The sequence below is a fragment of the Gallus gallus genome, chromosome 8 (genome assembly GCF_016699485.2).
Source record: "Gallus gallus isolate bGalGal1 chromosome 8, bGalGal1.mat.broiler.GRCg7b, whole genome shotgun sequence".
Taxonomy (NCBI): Eukaryota; Metazoa; Chordata; class Aves; order Galliformes; family Phasianidae; genus Gallus; species Gallus gallus.
In genome coordinates this window covers 10,662,602-10,687,409 of record NC_052539.1, presented here as the reverse complement: position 1 = coordinate 10,687,409, position 24,808 = coordinate 10,662,602, and the positions used below count along the sequence as shown (strand labels likewise).

The following is a 24,808-nucleotide window of genomic DNA, read 5'->3' as shown; positions in this document are numbered from 1 at the left end:
AGTCCTACCAATAGAATTGAAGATTCATTTATTTTGGGGGTAGACAAACTTGCAATACATGGATTGTCTTTGCTTTCTACTTAATGGAATGCAAACAAAAAACATGATTGCTTTCAAGATCATCATCTTCCACAACTGTCAGTTCCACGTTTTTGACTTTTTTTTTTAAATTTATTTCAGAGCCATTTGATCCAAATGTAACTTCTGAAGAGCATTGCAGAATGAGAGAATTCTATAGACATCCAGAGGCTTGCAATGTTTCAAGAAAATCCAATCGATGAGAGAACAAGAATCTGTCTTTCATGCCCCTGAGCCCCTAAACATGCTTTTAGGTAAAACAAGCACCTGGTATCTTTTTAAGCAGCAAAAATACTGTACTGTACTGTACTGTGATTGCTAAAAACAATCTTCCGGAAGTCTTGCATTAAGAATACAAAAGCAAGTGCAAAGTTATCTGGCAACAAAGAACAAAGTGTTGAAGCAATCCAAGTACAATCCTGAGTAAAAGCTAGCTCCTGGGAAACATGGGCTATGCACCTGTCTGCAGGAATTACAGACCAAGGCATGCATACAGCTGCTTCTGGGTCTTCTACTGCTGAACAACCTCTCATGTAGAATTTAGCAGAAAGGTTTGTAGTACCACAGTACAGGATGAATAATGAAACTTGCTACACAGTGTTGATATAATAATTCCTTAGTCTCACAAACAACAGAATTCCTCTGATATGGCCTTTTTACAAGCAGACTACCACATTCCTGCAGAATCCCATGCCACTGAAGCCAGGAGAAGCAGCCTACAGTTCAAATAAAACAATGCTGCTCTCTAATGTTGATTAGGCTCTGCTACTGTCATATGTTATTGAATCTCAAACATGAGGTAATGACAATAAACACAAGTCAGTTCATTAGCACACAGGAGAAGAATGGTAAATCCTTGGTAGAAAGAAAAAAATAACTGTTGAGAACAGGCAAGGGAATAGAGTTGCTTCTGTTTTTTTTTTTTGTTTGTTTGTTTGTTTTTTTAAATCAGTACCATGGATTAACACAGAATTCAGTATGATAACAGTTAAAACACATGAACATTAGACCTAAGAAGTATCTATTACCCATCTCTCTTCATTAAAAACAGAACAACCTAACTTTCTATAGAAAATTTTCTCCTGGTATATTTGTTAGTCAAATTAAACAGCTACAGAAGCAGGTTATGGTTTCCATCCATGGATACCCTAGAAGATTATTAAGGTGCAAGAGCTGTATGATGTAGTTTACACCCTGACGTTTTTCTTAATCTGTGAATAAAAACCAGTTTCAGGTGCAAGGACTACCACTATTTGTATTAAAACATACATGTAATCTGAGAAAAACTAGGAGTTGCTGAGTTGTATAAAAATGCTTAACACTCCTAAGCAGTCCTCTATTATTATATAAATGGATCAGAAAAGATGATAAAGTAAATAAGGAAACAACTGAAACAGAAAAGACAACAATTAGCTTCCCTGATATTGTGGCTAAACTGAGACTAATGAGTCTAAATGAGACTGAACTGCTGATGTATGTATAGCTAGAAAAAACATCCTGATAATCCACGCATGCTGCCAATATAAAAAAAATGCAGAGGGAAAAAAAATGCTCAGTAAGGGCATCAAATTACTGAAAGAAGTACAGCATTTGATTTTAAAAAATGGGATAAATATTGTAAAGTTATTTTTTTATGAATCCCATAGTCTTTGAGCACCACAAATGAATGAAGAACAAAACAGATGCAATGTTTGAAAAATAACTACTAAGGAAGAATGTAAATACCTGTAATGTGAAGATCTGTGTTCTGGGATACTGCCAAGGTAAACTCACCTTCATTCAGGTCAGCTAGTCTCTCTAGATCACCAAGTTGTCTTTGAATGGAAAGGTGTTTCTCTAAAATCGGAGAGTTTCAAAAATTAAACATGCATTACATGCATGTTTACATAAACAATGCTTTTAAAAATGCATTTCTAGCTCACTACTGTTTTATTACTCAATCCATCATTTCAAGCCCATTACTGGAAAAGGTCAATAATACCAAATGAAATACTTGTTTCTATCCTTTAGTTTCCAAGCGTAAATAAAGTAGAAAGAATAACTTGCAAAATTAATTCCCAAACTGGTTCTTTAATAGGATGCATATACTTCTACTTGCTTTTTAATGCTGACACACATCAGAATTCACCACTTGAAGTGATCTTAATTTGAAAAATCAAGCTGAAAAGAGCACGTAACCTACCATTTGCTTCTGACTTTACTACATGGCATTGTTACTGAATGTAAGCCATACACAAAGCAGTATGATCCTATGAACGGCCTGGCAAAACTAAAATGCTAGCCAGAGGTGGACAGATTTTAAGTAGTGGTTATTTAATGTAAAATCAGGACACATTCAATTCTAACATTTATTTTTTTCTTAGAATGTTTGAGAACACCTAAAACTACCTTCCAATTTTTCAAATTATCAAAAGAAATAGCGTAGAATTTGCTAAACCCAACAGAATTAGCTTATCCAGTAAGTTCTGTTGGTTGCAGCAGATAGAACAACTCAGTTTATGAGACTGATTCTGCAAGGTCTTTAAAACGTTTCAATGTTTTTACAATGTTAGTCTTTCAGATTTTCTTATATGAAATGAAAAGAGCAGTTGACTGATGTGCAAAGATAAGACAGTGAGTATTAAAGCTAAGGTTAAAATCAACTCCTGCTTCCCCATTTCTGTGTGGATATTCTCTTACACCACTGTCACATGTATTAACTTTTGAAGTGGCTTCCAGGAATTGTAGAAAGGGGGAAATGGCATTTCACTTGAAAGACACTTTCAACACTGTAGGAAAATATCCTATATAGATGCATGGAAAAAAGTATCAATACCCACCAGATGCATAGAAATTCAATTGCACACATTCCATTTACCTTTCTTCCTCACTATTTCTACTTTTTCCTCCTTCTTTGCACAAGCACACAACATAAATATTCTTATATTTATGAGCAAACCTCTTGGATAATCAGATGAAACATCCAAAATGTTACTATCGGATTCCCTTATGGATTCATGCTCTATTCTTTCTTCTTCGGTTTCTACTTCTGATTCACCAACTTTCACAGACAGGTTCTTGCTTTCCACTTTTTTACAGTCAACTTCGCCATCTTAAGAAAATCAAACAAAGAAATAAAAGTAAAAATGTTATTGATACATCTGAATTATAACACCATGCCCATTTGCTTTCAGTCATATTTGCTACTATAAAAGAGAAGAGTTGTAAAATCAGTGTGTTTGAGAAGAATATTGGAAAGATTATTGTTCATCCTTTGAAACCACTGTGAGATGATGCCAGCCCAGACAGAAGAAACTGTTCACCCATCTATACTATCAGATGTTTGAAACTAACAGGAAAATGTTTGCATGTTATTGTCTTGCAAAATGTAGCATGGAGCAAGACAAAGCAGGCAAGCAGGAGGTCCAAATACGCTTAACTATCATACAGTACTGATAAGAAAAAGTTTGAAACAGAAGTTAATTGTGGCTAGTTGAACAATCTGGAAAAAGCAGGCCGAGCAAATGGGAATTAAACAAAGAGTAGTAAAGTGGTGGGCCTCAGGGTAAAAAGTAATCTTGACTTCCCATATGAATGAAATGAATGAGTGGGCTGTGAACTGAGCAACACCAGTCAAGATCACTATCTTAAGCTTTTAAAACAGTTTTGACTAAAGGAACAGGTATAAAACCTCCTCTAAAAAAAATGACCTTAGGAGCTAAAAGGAAAAAATGTGGAGAGCCTGCATATTGAACACTACTGTCCCATATCCCTCCACTAAAAAATGTACATAGTCCTAGGAAAGTTTCAGAAAAGAACAACAAGAAACAAGTTTACGGCATAGCTTCCTAGCCACTGAGAATCAACACGACAGGCGAGATGGCTTTTCAGCCCATATATGACACCTGTAAGAAAAGGTGTCAGCAGTTCTCTGTCACTCCAACAGAACCTAAGACGGATCAAATCAGCTGGAAAAATCACACCAGAAGATTTCTGCATAACCTAGCGCTATGCTTTAGAGCTCCCTGCCACTGGCTTCTTCAACTCTGCAAGTGCCAAAGCAAAAATTTCATGGGAGAGAAATCTCCTTTTGGGTTTTAAAACCAAAGCCATCAGCTCAAGAAAATGATGAGCCCCCAGCTGGTTTGTGCTGGAAGGCAATTTTGGAGGGTTCATTCTCGGTCCGTTCATCACTTTATTTTGATCTTCCTCGGACAACTATTCCTGGACACTACTGGAGGCAAAACAAGGGCTGAATAGATCTCGTAGCAGTTCCTAAGGTGGCTCCCTTGCTTTTATAAATTGCAGTTTCATAGCAATATTTCCCATTGCAAAGAACGAGAAAGAAGAAACTGAAGAAACACCTGAAGACACAGGTCAGGTAAGTTGTTTAGAAAAGCAGAAACACTCAGTAAAATAGTTCTGACTACCTTAAGGGAAAAAAAAAAAAATGAAGATCAACATTGCTACTCAAAGTACTGCTGTATTTCTCACAGACCGATTTTTAAAGCTGAAAGCTCACCTGAGACACGCTTTTACTTCCCATCTAGTCATCTATTTAGAAGTCACAAACTGCCCGGTGGCATTTTCTACGCAATTTATTAATAAAAAAAGACAAAATCAAGTTATGTTTTTTGGTACGAGATCTCTCAGAACGCAGATTTGGCTGCACATGCACAGAGAAAGCCGTTACAGTTACCACAAAGACGCGGAGCGAGAGCACAACTCTACGTGCCGCCCAGCCCAGACGGACTCCTTGCAAGCCCCCGACGTGCGTAGGCTAAGATGGTCGAAAAAGACAGCACGTGGGTATACATGTGGTTCAGACGTTCACCGCCGTGAGAAGGTGCACGCTCGTACATGAGCCCGCTGACAAACGCACGCGTGTTACTGAAGCGGGATTCCAGGACCGTCAGTGCTGCTCGCAGGCCCGCACCGCCGGCCCGCAGCCGAAATCGGGCAGTGTAGCGGAGAGGAGCGCTGCGCGCGCGGCGGTAGGGCCCACCCGAGGCCGCCGAGCCCCAGCCCCGCGCGCGGCCACACCGCCTCACACCGTGCCCCCCGCGTCGGAGCGGATCGCGAGAAGCCGCCGGGCCGCAGGCCGCTGGCTCCACCTCACAGCCGCCGCGGCTTTCCCCCAAGACCCGTGCCCCAACCGCTCCCCTCATCCCAGCGCCCCAAATAGTCTTACTAAGCGCTGCGGCCTCGCCGCCGCCCGCGGGACTTCCCCCATTCTCCGCCTCCTCCTCGGCCTCCTGCAGCCGCTCCGCGGACAACCCAGCCTCCGCAGCGTCCTCTGCTGCCATCTTCTGCGGCGGAAGAAGAGAGTTCGGACAGCGGACCGACCGCTTTCCCCGGCTGGGCGGGAGGCGGGCAGGAAGCGCGGCGCACCGCCTACATTTCCCAGAGTACCGCGGTGCAAGGAGGGGAGATGGGAGGAAAGGTTTTCTGTGCTGGAGCAGGGGGCGGGTAGGTAATGTTAGGTGTCTGCGCCCGGGGAGTTCGCTTCGGCCGGGTGGATGTGTGTGTGAGTAGCGGCGGCCTGGCCCGGGGCTGTGCTGCAGCGAGGGGGAGAGAAGGGGCAGCGGCGGGGTGAGGCCTGGCGGGCCGTGCTGTGGCGGGACGCGCTCCGGGGGCCCGGCGCCTCGCCCCGTGCTGGGGCTGTGCTTCCCTCAAATAAGAACGGGACTCGTCGTCCTGGAACGGGCTGTGTTCTGGGAGGCGACGTGTTGAATTCTCAGGGCCTGAAATAACCGGGTGACAAAGCTTGCAGCGAGCAGAAAGGCTTTCCAGCCCCGTGTGTGATAAGCGGACGCTGACCGTCAAGCCCTGGCGGCCGGGCCGAAGGACACCCTGGCGAAGGGGATGTCCTGACGTGAGAGAGAAGGGCAGGCCGCCTTGCACTGCGGGTTTTGGTGTTGGCCTCCTTGAGGCCGCGCATCGCGCCGGCCTGAGCCTCAGCAACTACCTCACGCTTTGCTTCTCTTCCCGTTCTGCTCTTTGCTTATCGTTAGAAAAAAATAGTCTTCAAGTTCTACAGCAGCAAACCTGGAAGTTGCTTCAGTTATCACTTCATTGCTTCCTATCCGAGAAACCCTCTGTCATATACCACTGGGATGAGGTGTGGAGGCGTTAACTTTAAGTAGTTGGAACTGCTGTAAAAGTCAAGGCTTGTGTTAAAGGCATGGCAGGGTGTTTGCCTTTCTTAGCCTGGTGCGTTTACTGGTAGTCATAAGTCTCAAGCAAGTGGTAGAGCAAGGAACGGCCACCCTTTCTTCTGGGAAGTTCTCCGAGTGAGGTGTGGATCCTCAGTGTCTTTCAAATTTGCTGTGGCTGTGTAATGTGAAGAGGAAACAAATGTCTTTTTTTTTTTTTTCTCAGTGCAGTTACAAGACTTTTTTAATACCAGCAGGAAATAAAAATTTAAAGTAATAACAGAAACACTGTTTTTTTTCTTCATAGGTTTGAAAGATGTCCAAAAAGAGACTGAAGAAAATAAAGGAAGACAATTTGAATGGCCAGGATGACAAAGTAGGATCATCTGTATTATTATACTTTTAATCACATCCCCGCATGAAAGAGAGTGAATTATTTAGCAGTTTTGTGATGGAAGAATAAAATGAAATGCTCTTCACCAAGAGCAGCAGGAGGGTTGATTGTTCACATAGCTGCAAGTTCCAGCCAGGTAACTAATCAGTTTTCCTCCAGAGCCCATGCGTAGAATAGGTATTGGAAATTATGGGACTTTTTTTTAATTATAGTATGTCTGTCTGGTGAGGGCTGTTGAGCATGAAACTGTTACCAAAAGTATTTTTCTCTTTGGTTATTCTTTATCTTGGAGCAATATATATTGATTTTCTGATTATTTGCAAATTACACTTTTCAGCGTCTTAAAAAGCAACTTTCAAATATTTCCTCTTAACAACTGAGATACAAATCAATTACTAAAATTAGATGTAGATTATTAGTACGTTATATGTATCTGTATAAAATGCATCTGCTACTAGTGTGATGCTTTCCTGTAGCTTTGCTTTTTTTTAATTGCTCATCTATGCTTCTTGAAAGTTATTTTCTGCAAGTAATACATAGCCAGTAAGTCAGTAATTTAATAAGTCCAGTTTGCTAATTTTTTCTGTCTAATTTTATGAAGTATCTATGAAATGAGAGAGCTTTTAATTATTGTAATATGAACATTTCAAAAATGTTTGCAGGCATTTGTAGATGAATGTGATATGGTGGACTTACTAACTGGAGTTATACACATTAGAAGCGTTTTGCTCATGTAGAAAATACAGCTCAAAGCCAAGTGTTCATATCTTCTCTTCTTCCTCCTCCTGAATTCCTCGTTATTATTCCATTTGTCTTTTAACATTAACTTGCTGTAAGTGCTTATAAACTACTGTAAGTGCTTTTAAATTTCAATATATACGTTTAAAATTATTTTCTTCTACATTTCAAACCTCATGCTATAGCTGTATTGGCATTACTAGTATCTATGCCAACTTAAGAGTACTGAATCCTCGCTGCTGCATGTCTTCAGTTTGTTTGGAAGCAAATTAAATGTTGCTCTACATAAACACTGACCTGTGCCAAGCAACTGTGGGAACCTAAACTTAATAACAAAAGGATAAACTTGTGAGATAGTAGCAAGTGTCTCTTTAACATGATCCTGGAATAGATGAGAGATCTGCTGCTCATACAGGTGAGAGAGCAAGCTATTTCTGTAGAGCTGTATTTGAGTACGATTGTAGGATAATTGTTTGTTTTTTGTGGCATGACTACAGATAACGGAAGACTTAATACTTGCTGACTTTTAGCAATTTGCTATATATATCAGTAAATATGAACGAAAGGAGACTTGTTGCAGTATAATTTAGGACAGCTTTAAGCAGAGATGTCTGGAGGAAGTCAGCCCTACTGTCTCTTGGTATCATGGCTGCGTAACACCAGAGGAGATGATAGCCTGTACTCTGTGTGTAAACACCACACCTAACACAACCTGTTCCATGAGGACATTTACCAAAAACTGACAATGCTGAGAAGAAAGCAGCCTTAGGAATGTTTGCTTTAGGAGGCCAAATTCCCTGAAATTCAGGGAATTATCAAGAATTTTTTTTGAGAAACGAAGGAGACTGTGAATGCCCCATCCCTGGAGGCATTCAAGGCCAGTCTGGATGTGGCTCTGGGCAGCCTGGTCTAGTGGTTGGTGACCCTGCACATAGCAGGGGGGTTGAAACTGGATGATCTTTGAGGTCCTTTGCAACCCAGGCCATTCTATGAAAAGAAATATTAAATATACCTTGAATACTCATGGTTGAAAGGGAAGTGATAAAACAGTAACAGAGCAGATGTTAATAAACCAATAAAGCACTTTGATTCCTATTTGAGTATAATAACATGAGCTGACAGCTCTTCCTGCAGCACATTGCATGGTGTTATTCTGCAGGACAGAAGCCTTTAGCAGCCTCTTTATGATTTCAATGCTTTTGCTGCTGTTCAAGCTCATGACTGTAGTTGTTTCTGAAGTTCTCAAGATTTCCTCAATTTCTTTAGAGCTCCACTGGTTTCTCCAACCCTTTAATAAAAGGGTTTTTAATGAAGTGCTTTCTAACATGAAAGTAAAGTAGTGAATATCTTGTAGGCCTTTGCAAGCCTCCCTAGTTAGGGGAATGCCTGCCATAGTGACCTAGAGGCCTTGCCAGGGTAGCATGGCCCAATTAGTGGAGGAGTAATTATTTTAAAACAATGTACTGTCAAGAGCTTCCTTATTGAATGTAATTTATGTTGCCATTCTCTGTTGTAACTTACTACGTTCCGCTGTACTATGATATGATATCACTCTAATATGAGACCAAAAGGTGTTTGAGCTAATTGGTGGAGTAGAGTTCATGTCTGCAGCCTGTTCTGCTGCTGTTCCATGTTCTCCCCATTGCTGCAGTACTGAGCTACTTCTGTTCTCACCCAGTTGAAACTGTGTTCCACTTAGTTGGTGATGCTGATGTGATACCACATGCACTACAGACAGGCCAAGCAGTAGTGTAACTGCCTGCTATTCAAATGCTTGATGCCTGGGGACCATCCTCACTCTTAGCCAAGCCTATGTAACTGTGGCTTCAAAATGTTTCCCCCAACTGGTAAATCTGATGGGGAACAGTAACACATCTCTTCTGCATAAACCCTCCATAGAAATACCCTGTCTTTGGCCTTATGTAGGTGATAGTTGGGAGCTGTTTTCAGGTGACTTTCCTATTAAGTTTCATAAATATATGAAAATGTATATTTTACATGCTGACTTCTTTGTATATACACGTGAATCTGAGGTGTGTTTAATTAGATTTATTGGTTTTATATGTATATTAGTTTTTTCTTTTTTTCTGCTAACTCTGGACTGTGTGGCATATTCATTTCTCTTTTATCCTCTTGTGTGCCTCTTAAATACAGAAGTCTAAATACTGCGTTATAGGAAATATACCAAGAAACAGATATATATGTAAAATATAAAAAGTATAGCACCAACTAACAGTAGCAGCAACCAGCAGTAGTAGAAAGATAACTTAAGTCAGGAAAATCCATAATATAGCAGTTTGGGGATAATTACAAATTCAGCAAACCTAACTATATTATGACAGCGAATAGATTTACTATGAGTGACAAACTTACGTATATTTGCTGTTACATTACTATTACAGGTTTTCAAGTCAAGGTCATACTGACCTCTGAAGGGTACTTTGAGAGAGGGGGTGACCTGGAAAGAGATCTACAGCTGATGTTGGAGGAGACTGACTGCTCCCAGGAAGGCTCAACAGGGGACAATGTGATGAACATTGATCCTAGTCATTGGGTGTAGAGCATTGCAGAGCTCAGGAGCAGGTTGCAGCCTCACAGAGTTAACCTGGCGCTCCAGAGAAGTTTCTACCTGCCTGAAGAAAGAAAAATAATGTAGGAAAAGGAGTATGTGCTGCACAGGAAGTTTTTCAGAGAGAGAAGCTCCATTTTGGGTACAAATCAGACCCTTTTTATATTGTTGAGAAATAAGAGGATATAAAGCATTACTGCTTTAAGTAACCAATGGGTGGTGTTCTTTTGTCCTCTTCCTGAGGCAGTGGTGTTTCTTGTTTGAAGACAGTGAAGGAAAACAAAACTAATTCTCATGTCAATTCCTACTTTGTCAGACAGTAAGTTGTTTACTTTTGTTTTGTCTTCATCAATGATATCTTCAGGGTGTCGGCTGTTTGTACGTCCCCAAGTCCCCAGCCCTAGTTCTCAGGCTGGCAGATGTTTTATTCTGTCTGTTCAACAGTCATTTTATGTTAAATCTTTCTCATTACAGCCAGGTTACATCCAGAACTGCTTTCGTCACTCCATACTTTGACCTGCAACTGCTTATGTCTCAATGATATAAAAAGGATGTATTTTTTACCCAAAATAGAGCTGCTTTCTCTGAGAAACTTCCTATGCTGCACAATTTCTCTTTTTCCTTGTTATTTTACTTTATCCTAAAGCAGGTTGAAACTTTTCTGGAATGTTACGTTGACTCTTATATATGTACTCATTTGCTGGTAATAACTGTAACAGCTTTTTATCTATGTATATAATGACAATATTAATCACAGTATTCTTGCTAATAGTGACTTGTGTTGATCTGTAATAAATAAACAGAAAACCTTAGAAGAAAGCCTCTTTGTCCTTATGTGCTACAGACTCCGATGAGCTCCTTGTTGTGGTCTCTCTATGTGCAAGCTGGGTAGCACCCTGCTTTGGATGATGACATTAGTTGGTCATGGGGCAACAGCAAAAGGGGCTAGGAGATGAAGGATGAAAAATTCCTAGGATTATGGAGTAAGCATGAGAAGAGGTGCTAGACAATGTTGTTCCATTTGCTCTCATTTCTGACCAGTTATCATCTGGTTCAGCTGAGACGCTGGAGAAACAGGTGTAGGCATCTTGCCTAACAACTGAGTAATGACTGTGCAAATCTTCTCACCCCATAAATAGGGGGCAGCCCAGAGCCCCTTCAGCTCTCCCACAAGTCAGTGGGTCACATGCCAGGATTTCCCCTTAAGCAGGGACACCTCTCAAAGTTATTCCTGGAGATTAAAAAAAAACCCCAAACCTTACCCACAACAAATGTGTGGTGAGTGACTAGTGGCTGGCTGGCTGTATTGTGTAGTCTTAGCTAAGCGATAAAAAGGATTGATGGTGCATATAATCCTTCAGAGGTAACTGCTGACCAAGTCTGGGACTGAAGTTGGATCCAGCTGCACCCAGACTCCTCTGGGAAGGAGTCTGGAAGGCAAGGAGTTTGACTCTGAATCTTGTGACTCAATAAGAAGGTCTTTCTGATGACTTTCATCTGACTCAATCCTCTACGCAATAAATAAGTGTACCGTGCCACTGAACCTTGTTAAAGCACTGCCATATTTACCATTGAACTCTGTTAAGTCACTGTCTTACGTCAATAAAACCTATTACTACTTCCTTCTTATGAGTGAAGGGCACAGAATCATAGAATGGCTTTAGTTGGAGGGAGTCTTAAAGATTGTCTTGTTCCAACCACCCTGCCATGGGTTTCAACCTGCTAGATAAGGCTGCTCGGGATCTCATCCAAACTGGCCCTGAATGTCTCCAGGGATGGAGCATCCACCATCTGCTCTAGGCAGCCTGTGCCAGTGCATCACTTGTCTGTGATAGGTGCTGACACCATATATGTAGATGATTCATGTACAGCATATTCTAGGGCTGATTCCTCAGGGACTACTCGGTGGTCCCCATACTGGGTAAGCTGAAGGGTGGAAAACTAAAAAAAAAAGGGGTTTGGGGAAAAGGATTATGGGAAAAACTACATTTAATAACACTTCTCCCTGTTGGATCTTGACAGGTATGTAGCTGCCCTTTTCAAGGTTAGCTTATTCAAAATCACTGTGATTCTAGTATGAAATAATAGCTTGTTCCATCTTGTGAAAAGTTTTGTTACAGCAATTTTCTCTAAAAGCACTTGGACTTTTTTTCTTTCTTTCAGAACTCTGAAGTCACGAGGTCTTACAGTAAAAGTGTGGAAAGACAGACAGAATTTCAAAGGTACATTTTCTGGCGTTAGATGTAACTGCTATTGGATTGTTTTGAATACTGGATTGGTTTTCCACCTGTTCACTAAATAAAATACAGCATTTTAACTGAAGTGTTGGCAGTGCATTTATGAGTAGATTTATGAGTGGATTCTGTCTGAACGAGTCAATTTAAGGTTGTTGAGAAAACAGGATTCAAACAATCTTAAACTCTATAAAGTATACCATTGCACTTCAAATAAAGTAGGAATAATATCCTTCCAACACTACTGTTATAAAAAGCCTCTTTTTTTTCTGCATTGAGCACTACCTTGTTGATCTGTACTGCATATTTAATGTTCTGTTAGCAAAAAATAGGCTACTTGAGGCAAAGAAAGCAACCTTTCACCTTAAGCGTAGCAAGTGTAAAAAGTATTTGAAAACTAATATAGGGTAAGAATGCTCTTATGAATCCTGAGATCGCAAAGCTTTGGATTGTTTCTTAATCATGGCAAAATCTTGTTACATACTTGTCAGGGCATTCAAGTTGTCTGTTCTGCAGGCATTTCTTAAATGGCCTTTACCTCCTCAGCACTTCTGATAGTACCATTACAGGGTATGGGAGTAAATGTTGAGGGTATTTTAAACCTAGTGTCTGATAAATGTAATGAATAGTTTCTCTGCTCTTGTAAGAAATAATTTCTTATTCAGTCTTCATATCGTGATTCCTGTAGAATGTTTATATATTTCCCTCAGTTGTTCCTTTTCCAAGTTACTCAATCTGTTTATCCTGCCCCATTTGAGGGTTGTTAAGTCCTTGGCGATGTGTGACCAAGCCTAAGTGCTGCATACTTGATCTTTAGGCTGATAACACTTTACATATAATTAAAATGCTGTTAAAATTCATCAGTGTAATAAGATGGAAATAAGCTGTAGTAGGACATCTCTCCAGGTAGTAAAATACAGAAAAAGCTTTTTCTTATTTTGGTCATTTGAAATGGCTCTCCATCCAAAGATACTGAAAGCCCTACAGCAAGCTATCTTAGAGGGCAGATGTTGCTGCAAGTTCATGTTTAATACATATCAAAGTCTTACTCGTAAATACTTAGTTGTAATTGCCTAAATCAAAGGCAGTGTTTTTTGTGTCTTTTTTTCTTTTGTTGTATTATGTTAACTGAGCTAGATTACATGACTTTTTTTTTTTTTTTTAATTTCTGTAGATTCAAAACAAGGAAAGGCAGACAAGAGAGGAAACAACACCAAAGTTCTAATACTGGTGCTGATGGACGATCCCAAGGAAAATCTCCAAATGAAAGCAAAACCACAGCTATTTCTTTAATTGAATCTGAAAAGCGAAAGAGAATAGTTATACATTTTAAATCCAAAGAAGTTAAACATGGAAAAAGTACGGGCGCTGCTGATGTAGTGACAACTAGCAGGGGAAGTTGTAACAAAGGTCCTTGTGATGGTACAGGAAGAAAAAGACTGTGTCATAGCTTTGCAGTTCAGAGAGACAAGGTGGTGAAGAAAAGGAAAGTTGAACTCTGTAAACTAAAGGTAAAAGCTGAACAAACTGTGTTGGGAAAACGTATGTCATCTGTGTATAATTTATATGTACCTCATAAAAAGGCAGACAGATCTAGAAAAATGAGTGAAGATGTCAGAATTGAAAAAAAGCCACCTAGCACATCTACAGAGACTGTGCATCATGATAGACCTGTCACTAAGAAGTCAAATACATTATCTAGGACTTGTGAAGAAAAGTATAAAGAAGGATATAAGGAATTTTCTAAGAAAAATCAACATGATAACAAGCATACATCACACTGCTCAACTGAAACACTGCAGCAATGGGACTGTTCTAAATGGAAAAAACAGGATGCTGATCAAGTTGGTTGTAATTCAGGGACTGAAAAAGAGGACTTTGAAGCCACAGCGTTATGTTTTAAGCAGGTAATGAGAACTCCGTTATTTCTATATTATGCAGATGTCTGTTCTAGGCTAGTTGCTGAATGGCAGGTAGTTTTTATGTAAGTAGACTATCTTCTCGCAAGACTCAGGATCCCATAGCCAACTAGACGGATTTTTCTGATCACACTGTAAATTGTGTTAAAATGCTTATCTGCTCTGCTAAATGCTTAGTCAAACTAGAAAAATAAAGATCTTGCATAGTAGGATTGTGTCTGTATGTAGGCTTTTGTAGCTTTATCTTTCTGATAGGGCAATGGGATACTTCAATTCCGGGATAAGTCAACAGTGTTTTTTTTTAGCTGATCTGGTTATGTGTTTATATTGAGCCAATGAAAGCCCCTGCTGAACAGGTGCTTATTGCCAGCTAAGTGATGCCAGGAGAATTTGTTGGCTGTGATCAAGTTCAGTCTTGAGTTCTAATTTGTATTCATCTTTGCACCTCTATTTATGTATCACCTTTATTTTGATTGCACTTTTTTTTGTTGTTGTTGTTGTTTAACATGCCTAGCATTAATTATTAGAGATTTCTGTTCATTTTATGTTGTTGTGATCATTTTGGATGTATGCAAACATAGTAATTACATACAGAATCACAGAATTGTTGAGGTTGGAAGGCACCTTGAGATCAGCTTGTCCAACTCCCTTCTTAAGCAGAGTCAGCTAGAGGAGGTTGTCCAGAACTGCATCCAATGGACATCTCTAAGGACAGCAGTTCCATACCCCCCTCTGGACAGCCTGTTCAAGCACCTTAACAGTTGGGAAAAAAGGGTTTTTTTTGTGTTCAGATGGAATTTTCTTTGTTTGAGTTTGTGCCTTTTGCCTCTTGTCCTCTCTCTGGGATCCATCTTGGTTCCATCTTCTTTACACTGTCCCATTAGGTATTTATATAGATCGTTAAGATTTCCTTCAGCCTTCTCTTTCAGAGCAAAACAATACCATCTCTTTCAGCCTCTCTCTTATATGACATGCTCCAGACCTTTAATTATCTTGATGAACTTTTGTTCAACTCACTTTGTTAATATATTTTTTTTGTACTGGGGGGCCCAGATCAAGACACTGAGTTAATTTGATTGCTAAAATGTTAGTACAAAACTCTCAAGGATTTTTTTCGAAACAAATGAACAGAAGTCATTAAAGTAGTCAGAAACTTTAGTAATACTTTTAAGTGGTTGTCAAAAGAAAACTTATTTCAGACAGCTTATAGTCACAAACCCACATAAGATCAGAAAAAAACCTTACCGTGTTAACCACTGTATTTATTTTAAAAGAAAGCCAGTAAGGCCTTTTGAAATAATGTTGTAGATGCTTTATCATAGGTATTGAGAATATGCTTTATGTTACCTGTTAATTTCAGTTGGCAGTATTCGGTGTGTTGTAGTAGGCATGGCTAACATCATTGCAGAAAGCAACATCGGTGTTTTCTAAAAACAACTTTTTAAAAAGACTGTTCTATGTTCTGTCTCTGTTAGTATTTATTTCTTTTGAGTTCTCACTCACATCTGACTCCTACCAAGTAAGAGAGAATATATAATCTACCCAAGAGTTAAGTAAATGTACTTATATAATATTAAAGAGCTATATTGTGACTCTTGACCGGAGTAAAAAAACTTCATGTTTTTTCCTCATTCTTACTTGATATTCTGTGGTGTTGATATGTTGTTGTTTTTGGTTTTTTTTAATTCTTCCTACAGGGCTTTCCATCTCCTCAAAGCAAGGCAGTCTTTCTGTTGCCTGAAGGCTGTGAGTACCTAGAAGGTGACCAAGAGGTTAGTAATGCCTCTTTTTAACACTTTAACACTTCTTAGTTGGAATTAACAATTCATAACATTAAGGTTGTGTAGTTAGCAATTCCATGACCTTTCCTAGTATTCTACTTTGCTGGTCTGTGATCTCTATGATCTAAATATGTGGAACCTTTCTTTTTAATACTAAACAAACTTGCTGAAATAGTAACCAGGAACTTTTTGAGATAGGAAGATTGCCTTCTTTTTACTCTCTGCAACACAAGGGGCCTTCATACTTGCTTACAATCTCTACCTATCTCATTTTCCTACCTTTTACGTTCCAGTAGGAAGAGACATTTTTTTGAGAAATGTCTGGCAGGTTACTTGCAGACCATGTAGCAAAAAATGGAAGAAAAGTTTTGGATACTGGGCAGAAAGGTTTCTCAGAACAAAGATTTCTCAGCTGTATTTGGATGTCTTTTTGTGGACTTCTTGTACTGGAGGTTAGGCAAAAGTTACTCATAGCTTTACACTTTCTGTACCAACTTAATTTTTTTTTATCTTTCAGTTTTAGTCAGTTAAACAAGGTAATTAATGCAAAAGTAAAATTTTTTTGAAACAATTTAGAAGTGATTTCTTACACATAATTGATTTCAGAAGTGCACATATTTTTTATTGTAGATGCAGATAGTTGAGGATTTGCATGTTGCTCGTGTTGAAAAGAGGATGGCCCAATCTGTAGTACAGACTTGTGGAGAACTTACAAGTATGGAAATAGATCTTCCAGAGCAGGATTTAAATATTTCTGCTGGTATGTCATGATCTTGTGTTTTTTGGTGGTACAAGCATCTGGTTATTAAAATCAGTTAGTGATCTGAGTAGAGAGTACACAACTGATTTTCTCAGAGTAATAACTCTGTTATTCTTTTTGCCCCAGGGACTTCTCCTTCCAGTCTGAACATACTAGTGGTGATTGATACAAATATAATGATTAGTCACCTTGAGTTTGTCAAGTCCCTAAAATCTAAGGATATACCAGGTATGTGAATACATGATGATCAGCAAGAATTTTTGGAAAAAACAAATGTAAGAATTTCAGGCTACATGAAACAAACAAACAACAACAACATCTGAGCTTAAAAAGACAGTGGGTTTCATATGAGCCAGGAGACTCCCACTTACAATGCTGGTTCTCTGAACCCAAATAGGCTTCTTAAGAGAAGTTCAGATATTAAGTGCTTATACCTATGCACTTAAATTCTTAGTAAATATGTCTTCAAAGAATCATAGAATGACTTGGAAAAAACATTAAAGCCCATCCAGTTCCACTCCCCCTGCTGTGGGCTGGTTGCCATCAACCAAGTCAGGCTGCTGAGGGACCTTTCCAACCTGGTATTGAATGCCTCCAAGGATGGGGCACCCACAGCTTGTCTGGGCAGCCTGTGACGGGCCTCACTGCCCTCTGAGTAAAAATCTAACCCAAATCTCCTCTCTTTTAGTTTTAAACCATTCCCCCTTGTCCTGTTGCTGTCTGCCCATGTAAAAAGTTGGTCTCCCGTAGCTCCCCTCAAGTACTGGATGGTCACAATGAGGGGTCCCTGGAGTCTCTCTTCTCCAGGCTGAACAAGCCCAGCAGCTTCCCTATCCTTCTGTCACAGGAGAGGTACTCCATCCCTCTGAGCATCTTTATCTTTGTGGTCTTCGTCTGGTCTCATACCAACAGCTCTGTGTCTTTCCTGAGCTGGGGGCCCTGGACCTGTATGCAGTACTGCAGTCAGACCTCTGAAGAGTAGGGTAGAGGAGAGTCACTTTCTGTTGCCCTCCTGGCCACCCCTCTTTCGATGCAGCCCAGGATGTAATTCACCACGCAAACTCCATGCCCTGTGCTCATGTCAGACTTTTTGTCTACCAGAACCTACAAATCTTCCACAGAGCTGCTCTCAATGAATTCTTCTCCCTGTCTGTACACACATCTGGGATTGCCCTGACTCAAGTGTAGTTCCTTGTACTTGGACTTATGAGCCTCATAAGGTTCACATGAGCCCACTTCTCAAAGCTTGTCTGGGTCACTCTGAGTGGCATCCTTTTCTTCTGTATTACCAGTCAAGCCACTCAGTTTAGCGTTGTCTGTGAATTTGCTGAGGGTGCATTCAATCCCACTGACAAGGTTATTGATAAAGATATTTTAAGAGTATACACTGAAACATTTAGTCCGTTACTAGTGATAATGATGATTTATGTTAGCAGAATTAGGCTTGTGCGTATTAGTTGTTTTTAGACATATTTGGAAACTATAAGAATAATTGTGGTGGTTTTATTCATTTAGATAATGAATGCAGGTATTCCAGCCATGTGAAAAATAACACTAGTAAAAGCCCAAGTAATTTTCAAGAGTGTGTCAGATTGTCTGTTTGTCAGGATAAAAATAGTGTTGTGTAAACTGGGAACTGCTGCCTCAAATGCATTTTTTTTTTAATTTTGCAGCTCCCAATTTCTGGTGTTGCACCAGACCAATTATGCAAAATGTTTATAAGATTGTGGATTGCTACCTATTTACTACAGAACAGATGGATGCTAGGGGATATCTTAAAAATTGCATTCTTACCTCGAGAATGGGAAGGCAGATCATTGAAGTATTTGTGTTGGGTGGACCAAGAAAACAGTTACGAAATCTCTGAATTACCATGTATTCCATTTATAATATTTATAATGTATTCAATTTATAATGCATTTGTAATAGTTTTGAAGTTCAGACCATACTTAGATACAAATAAAACCACAGTCCAATAGCCATTCTTCCTGTTCCTTGCTTAAGACTGTTTTGTTTTTTTCACATATAACCAACATACTTTTAGTTTGAGGCTTAATGAAAGAGGGAGCTTGGTTGATTTTACCTGTTCGATTTTAATGCTAGGTACTGCAGAGCACTAAATATGAAAACTATTGGTTTAAAAAAAAAAAAAGGTATGAACTTATATAAATAAAGTGTTTGAAATAAAATTTAACTGTGGGACTTCAGCTGCCCTTACAAAATGTCTTTTTTTTATTATTATTTGGCCTTTTTTTCATTCTAGGGGTTGGCAAACTTGCCTTGATAATTCCCTGGGTTGTTTTACAAGAGTTGGACAACTTGAAGAAGGGGAAAATGTTACTGCATGTTCGACAGAAAGCTATTCCTGCAGTCCAGTTCATCTATATGTGTCTCAAAAATCAAGATTCAAAATTGTGGGGGCAATCCATGCAACTTGCTTCACAAAAAATATGTAAGGCATGCAATCAATTTGGTTTTGGGTACTCAATCCTCATGTGAACTTTAGCACTAAATTTGTAATTTAATATGGTCTTCCCTCTGACTTTGCAGTTTGCTGATTAAAAGTTGCTAATTGTTTACAAGAGTCTTCAGAGCATATCCTATGGCTATAGTATACAAAAGTTCACTATTGTTTTATTGGTTATTTCTCACTTTAAAATGAATATATTAAGTTGCTAAGTGGATAATTACTTATTGAAAATTCATCTGGTTACTTTTTTTTTATCTACAAGCTAAGGATTTGTTTTATAATTTTGGTTTTGAGTCCATTGTCATAGTCTAACATACTTAGAATTCATGCAGGGCTCACTGGAAGTTTTCTGCCAAAACGATGGTGTTCTTGAGAGGAGTAATACCTGAGAATTCAAAGCTCAGATTTGTGCTTTGAATACGCTTCTCTGTCCTTGTCCGGGGAGTTCTGCATTTAAAAATAGTACCATGACTGCAATGAAGTATTTCTTATGCTTAGTTGTTTCTGAACATGTCAACATGTCAGCACTGTTTTTACTAAATTTGCAGATGGCCTGAGTGATGAAAACAATGATGATCGTGTTTTACAATGTTGTCTGCAATACCAGAGCCTCTTTCCTCAAGCTGTTGTTATACTGTGCACGTGAGTTCCTGTGTGTTTCTAGATCTCTTATGAGATTTAAGGTATCTTATGCCAGATACAGCATTTTCAAATCATATCTTAAAATGAAGAGCTGTTTCTGAAATAAGCTTCTGAGGAGCAGTTGCTCCCTTAGAAGATACTGTAGAAAGGTACAATAAAACACAAAGATTGTAGCTGTAATTACCTTCAAGTGCATAAGGCCTGAAGTAAATTTTATTCAATTTTAAAACTTCTGAAAGAATAACTTTCTCAAGTTTTACTCAAATTTGTAACAAATATATTGGAATTATGAGATTAAAAAATGTATTTTTATTAATGACTGAGATCCAGTTGGTTGCCCAGGTGGGTTTGCCTCTGGGTTGGAGAGGGTGGAAAAACACCGTTGCAATTAATCTTAGAGAAGAGGGAGACAGATTGACTTCTGCGCTTGTTCTGTGATCGTAACAGCTGAGTTTCTAGAATTGATTCTTGGTTTGATACAGATGATGTGAAGCTAATTTTTTAGAAGACTAGTATTCCTACACCATAAACAGTTTGGTATGTTTCAGGAAATAAAGTTGATTACCTAACTATCAGTTGGTTTGTGTAAGTTGATGTGTTAGACTGGTTGTTGCTGAAAACACTATTTCATAGAATGATGGAATGGTTTGGGTTGGAAGTGACCTTTTGTCTCGCTCCAATTTATAGGAGGGAGAGGAGGTTCTTTGATATATGTATACCCGGCATGAGATTAAGAAACAACGGTCCAGATGTTGGTCCAACCAGTTTATTACAAATGTTAATAAGGGAGATGAAGAAGGGGGAGGACGGACACTATTATGGATTGGGTAATGGGGAAGGGAAGGCGAGCTATAGAAAAGGTAGGAAATAGAAGCAAGGAGTCTTTATAGGTATAAATTAGGGTGATGGGGAAGGGAAGAAGGGCAACAGAAAAGATAGGAAATAGGAGCAAGGAGTCTCTATAGGAAGCAAGAGGGAGATAGTCACCACCATGTGTCCAGCGTGGTTCGTGGTTCAGTCGTTGCTCTTCAGTAGAGGTGGGCTGTTGGGCGTTGTTCCGTTGTTGAGGACAGTGACCACCATGATGATGATGATGATCATTGCAATGACAGCACAAACTTATTTATAAGTCCAAAGTGGTCAAGTCAGCCTTTTGGAATGACAGTTTCTGGCTTTTGGATCTCAGCAGGAATTCCTTTTGTTCCTATCTCCCTGGCCTTGTCAGCAGATAAGAGGGAGTATGGAGATGCCAACTTGTATCTTGCCTTCACAAGATACGATGGCATCATCCCCCAATCTCCCATAGCAGACAGGAGTACTTTGGTCACAGGACAGATCTTCCGCCAGTAAACAGGCCAGTAAACAGTCCAATAAACAGTCCTGAGCATTCCCTTAACTCTTGGGCCGAAGGCAAACAGCTCCAAAGAAATGCTTTCAAATGTAAATTGTCCAGATAGTGATGTTGATTGCCACAAGGCAGCACCCACCACTCATCTCCTAGAGTCTTATCAGAAGAAATACCTCAGGAAGCAAGCTTTGAGCCAGAAAACAAAGAAGGATTCATACACCTTTAAGACCATCTTGTTCCAGCCCCCTGCTATAGGCAGGGATTCTTCCCATCAGATCAGGTTGCTCACAGTCCTATCCAGCCTGGTCTTGAATGCCTCCAGGGAGAAGGCATCCGCAACCTCTCTAGGCAACCTGTTCCAGTGTCTCACCACCCTCATAATAAAGAATTGCTTCCTAATATCTAGTCTAAATCTACTCTCTTCCAGTTTAAAGCCATTTCCCCTCATTCTGTTGTTATATGCACTTGTAAAAAGTCCCTCCCCAGCTTTCCATTAGACCCCTTCAGGTACTGGAAGGCCACTATAAGGTGCTCTTGGAGCCTTCTCTAGGCTTAAGAGCCCCAGCTCTCTCAACCTTTAGATTTTTCTGAGTAAAGAAAAGAAGGTGTTGCTAGTGACCTTAAAAGTGCTTTTCATCTGAAAATGCCTTTATCCTTTATCATTATAAGCAATGGGAATTTGTGAGAAAGTACCAGGGCCCAGGTCTGTAGAAGTTTTGCTGGAGTATATGTGCCTCAAGGTGGTATCTGTGAATACAATTCAGCCAGCAGAACAATATAAATGTTTATGGAAAATGACCCTGTATTATATCAGTCTAATAATATATGAATGTCTTCAAATCATAGCCTTGTTTGCATTCTAAGCTTATAGCAGCTAAGCATCACTTCTGCAGTACTTATGATTTTGCTTTTCTTAAAGCAAGCTTAGAGCCTGAAAAATACTTTTTCAGAGTAGCTAGTTCAGTTAATATTTTGATTTTTTTTTAACTAATTCTAATCTCTTAAGAAAGTATTCTTTGTTATATACTGAAGCTCACAAAATAAGCTTACAGGATTCAAATCTTTCAGTGCTTTATAATTTATTACTTAATATGAAGTACTGTCAGTTTTATGTCAAAAATTAATTGTCTTTTCCTAGAGATGACAAAAATTTATGCAATAAAGCCATTGTGTGTGAAGTCAAGGCACTCTGTAAAGTGGATTTGGTTACTGCTCTACTGAACCTGAATGTAAACAATCTTAAGAACTGCCTTGAACTGCAGCAGTCGAAATGTGGTAAGTTTGTTTAATGTGTGCATAAACATACACTGGCTTTTGAGACCTAGTAATCAGTGTAGGAGAGGGAAAATAGTTACTATAGCCTCAGTTTTTATACAGTTTGAATCCTCAGTACTGCTGTTTGTTTTCTGTTTTCAAAGGTAAAGTTTCCTGAAAGTTTGAAACCTTTATTAAAACATCTGTCTCTTATGATGTGAGGAAATTCACATATGATGTATTTTCATTTTACAGAAAAACAAAACAAAACACAGCATGAATTACCTTTGTTTATAGTCATTTAAACTATGTCCTATGTTATAGGACTTGAAACTGATGTCTCCAGTTGAACCAGTTTGCGTCCTGCTCTTGCTTAGTTGTAAAACTTTGTATACTGAGGTCATTCCCTTACATTTTCTAGTAATAGCTTTACGTGCATCCCAACCAATAGGGCTAGATTCTTGGGTTACTTGTTAGTGTTTCAAAAGATGCAAATACAGCTTGCAATAGCTTCTCATACTTGCTGATAACCCCTCTGCCTGTATATAATCTAAGGTATTTAAGAAAAAATAAGTGGAGAGTGATATCACAAATGAATAATACTCTGGGGAAATTAGATTTTCTTGTTTAGTTGCTCATAAATAAAAATATCCACAGTACAAGTGAGGATAACTAGAAGAGCTTGGAATCTAATTAGATGTACCTTATCTGCATTTCTGCATTGTAATGTAAAGTACAAAGTAATGAAAATGTCTTTTCATTACAGGAACAAGTGATTTGTATACTATCAACCTATGTTTGCTATAGAAGCTGTTGCAATTAGTATCTTTTATTGCTATTGGCTTTACAGATACGGAATTCCAGAAAACAAAAGAAAGTGATGCTCATCTTACTTCTCCATTTCCGAATATAATTCCAGATCTTGAAAAGAACTTAGGAGAAGCTTTATCTTGTATTTTGGAGACTGAAATGAAAATTGCATTTGGAAACCTATGGATGGAGGTAGTTTCATATGTCATCTTTCTTGATATTTCAAGCATTAATACTTTAATGATTTTAGTACCTATGCTAAACTAAACAGCTAAGTCTTGTAATTTATTAATGTAACAGTTTTCTTAACATGAGTGTTTAATTTTACAGTTTCGTTTTATAATAAGATTATTCTGTTTGACTAGTAATTCCCACAGAAATAATAATATGGTAATGGAAATTCTGGCTATGTGGCTATTCAGTGTGAATTTTCCAAACTCTTTGTATTAATTTCATTACACTTAGACTTTTCTAAGTGTGGTTAAATCACTGCATTGTAAATATATCCTAAAATAAAATATTCCATCACATTTTATATAATTTATATAATATGTATAATATTTTATACAATGTTACACTTGTTGAAAGCATTTGTCTCCCATCAGTGTTTTTATATACCATGTGAATATAATTATTCACACATTGCATTGCAGATGCAGAATTATAGGGATGTTAACCTCTAAGCACTCACTTTTTCAGAAGTACTGTTGGCATAAAATAAGTACTGAGGTACAACGCATTTTCAAATTATACATTGCTTTGGTACAGCTGATGAGGGTTAGTCAGACGTTTAAATTCATTGTGCATATGGCTCTGTGACTTTCAGAAAAATTGTTTGCATGGGATGATTACTATTCCACAGTAAGGATAGAGTTTTGATTTGCTGCTAAGTATTTAGGCATTTACAATTAGCTTACCTGATTCCTGTCAACATCTTTCCAAATTCTGGTTTTACTTCATAATAATAAATTACGATTTAATTGTAATACACACATAATAGACACAGCCATGACAAGTGTGTTTATTCTTACTTTTTAGTAATTATAGATAGTCAAAAGCATATTACTGTTGTTCTGGCTTTTGTACATATGTAACGCATTAAGAAATTACTCAAGGGTGTTTTGAATATCTGAGAAGAGGAGAATAAAAATCATGCAAATGTTGAAAGATTATTATTATTTTATGCTGGATACTTCTTCATGAACATCTTTGCCTATCCAATGATGTTGCTGAATCAAAATTTTTTAACAGATAACTTTGTTCAGTTTGTTAAATCTGAATATAACTTTATTTCTGAGGAATCACTGGAGTTCTGCTTCAGCAAGTATGAATAATGTTATTGAAGAATAGAACTGGACATGTCTGTTTGACTACTGAAACATATTATCTTTCAGATTCTATATTTGAAGCCACCATGGACATTAGCAGACTTATTACAGTGTTACAAAAAACATTGGGTGGCTGTTTTTGGTTATGTTGTGCCAAGGAGCTTACTTGCAACTATTGAATTTCTCTATAAGCACTTTTGTACAGGTAGGTATCTCTAAGAAAGTTAATTTTCAGCTACAGAAGTAGAGTCTTGGCTGGCCACATTCTTTATGTGATTAAATAGTAATGTAGAACCAAAATCAATGGAAAAACATTTTAAAGAATGTTTATAGTAATGGTCACTGAGGT

At 38.6% G+C, this 24,808-nt stretch overlaps 2 protein-coding genes across 33 annotated transcripts in view; one reads left to right on the top strand and one right to left on the bottom strand.

Moving 5' to 3' along the window:
• The window catches only part of TRMT1L (tRNA methyltransferase 1 like), a 37,498-nt gene extending 32,125 nt beyond the window's left edge, over positions 1-5,373 (bottom strand). For 2 of the 5 annotated variants that reach the window (XM_004949890.5, XM_003643174.6), the window contains exons 1-3: positions 5,249-5,373; positions 3,017-3,169; positions 1,804-1,914 (exon numbers count right to left, since the gene is read on the bottom strand). In XM_004949890.5, the coding sequence (XP_004949947.2) occupies positions 1,804-1,914; positions 3,017-3,169; positions 5,249-5,363 (379 nt within the window). In that variant the 5' untranslated portion in view covers positions 5,364-5,373. Of the gene's footprint in view, positions 1-1,803; positions 1,915-3,016; positions 3,170-4,579; positions 4,647-5,248 lie in introns of all 5 variants that reach the window. The other 3 variants (XM_025153218.3, XM_004949889.5, XM_040704924.2) reach the window with 2 other exon arrangements.
• Positions 5,374-5,462: 89 nt separating this feature from the next.
• SWT1 (SWT1, RNA endoribonuclease homolog) overlaps positions 5,463-24,808 on the top strand; it is a 37,976-nt gene continuing 18,630 nt past the window's right edge. For 5 of the 28 annotated variants that reach the window (XM_015290576.4, XM_015290579.4, XM_040704912.2 and 2 more), the window contains exons 1-12: positions 5,463-5,526; positions 6,520-6,742; positions 12,077-12,135; positions 13,322-14,054; positions 15,764-15,838; positions 16,478-16,607; positions 16,734-16,835; positions 18,871-19,059; positions 19,626-19,719; positions 22,206-22,342; positions 23,172-23,323; positions 24,526-24,664. In XM_015290576.4, coding sequence (XP_015146062.2) covers positions 6,677-6,742; positions 12,077-12,135; positions 13,322-14,054; positions 15,764-15,838; positions 16,478-16,607; positions 16,734-16,835; positions 18,871-19,059; positions 19,626-19,719; positions 22,206-22,342; positions 23,172-23,323; positions 24,526-24,664 — 1,876 coding nt within the window. In that variant the 5' untranslated portion in view covers positions 5,463-5,526; positions 6,520-6,676. Of the gene's footprint in view, positions 6,356-6,519; positions 6,743-7,529; positions 7,760-12,076; positions 12,136-13,321; positions 14,055-15,763; positions 15,839-16,477; positions 16,608-16,733; positions 16,836-18,870; positions 19,060-19,625; positions 19,720-22,205; positions 22,343-23,171; positions 23,324-24,525; positions 24,665-24,808 lie in introns of all 28 variants that reach the window. The other 23 variants (XM_004949882.5, XM_025153213.3, XM_040704914.2 and 20 more) reach the window with 12 other exon arrangements.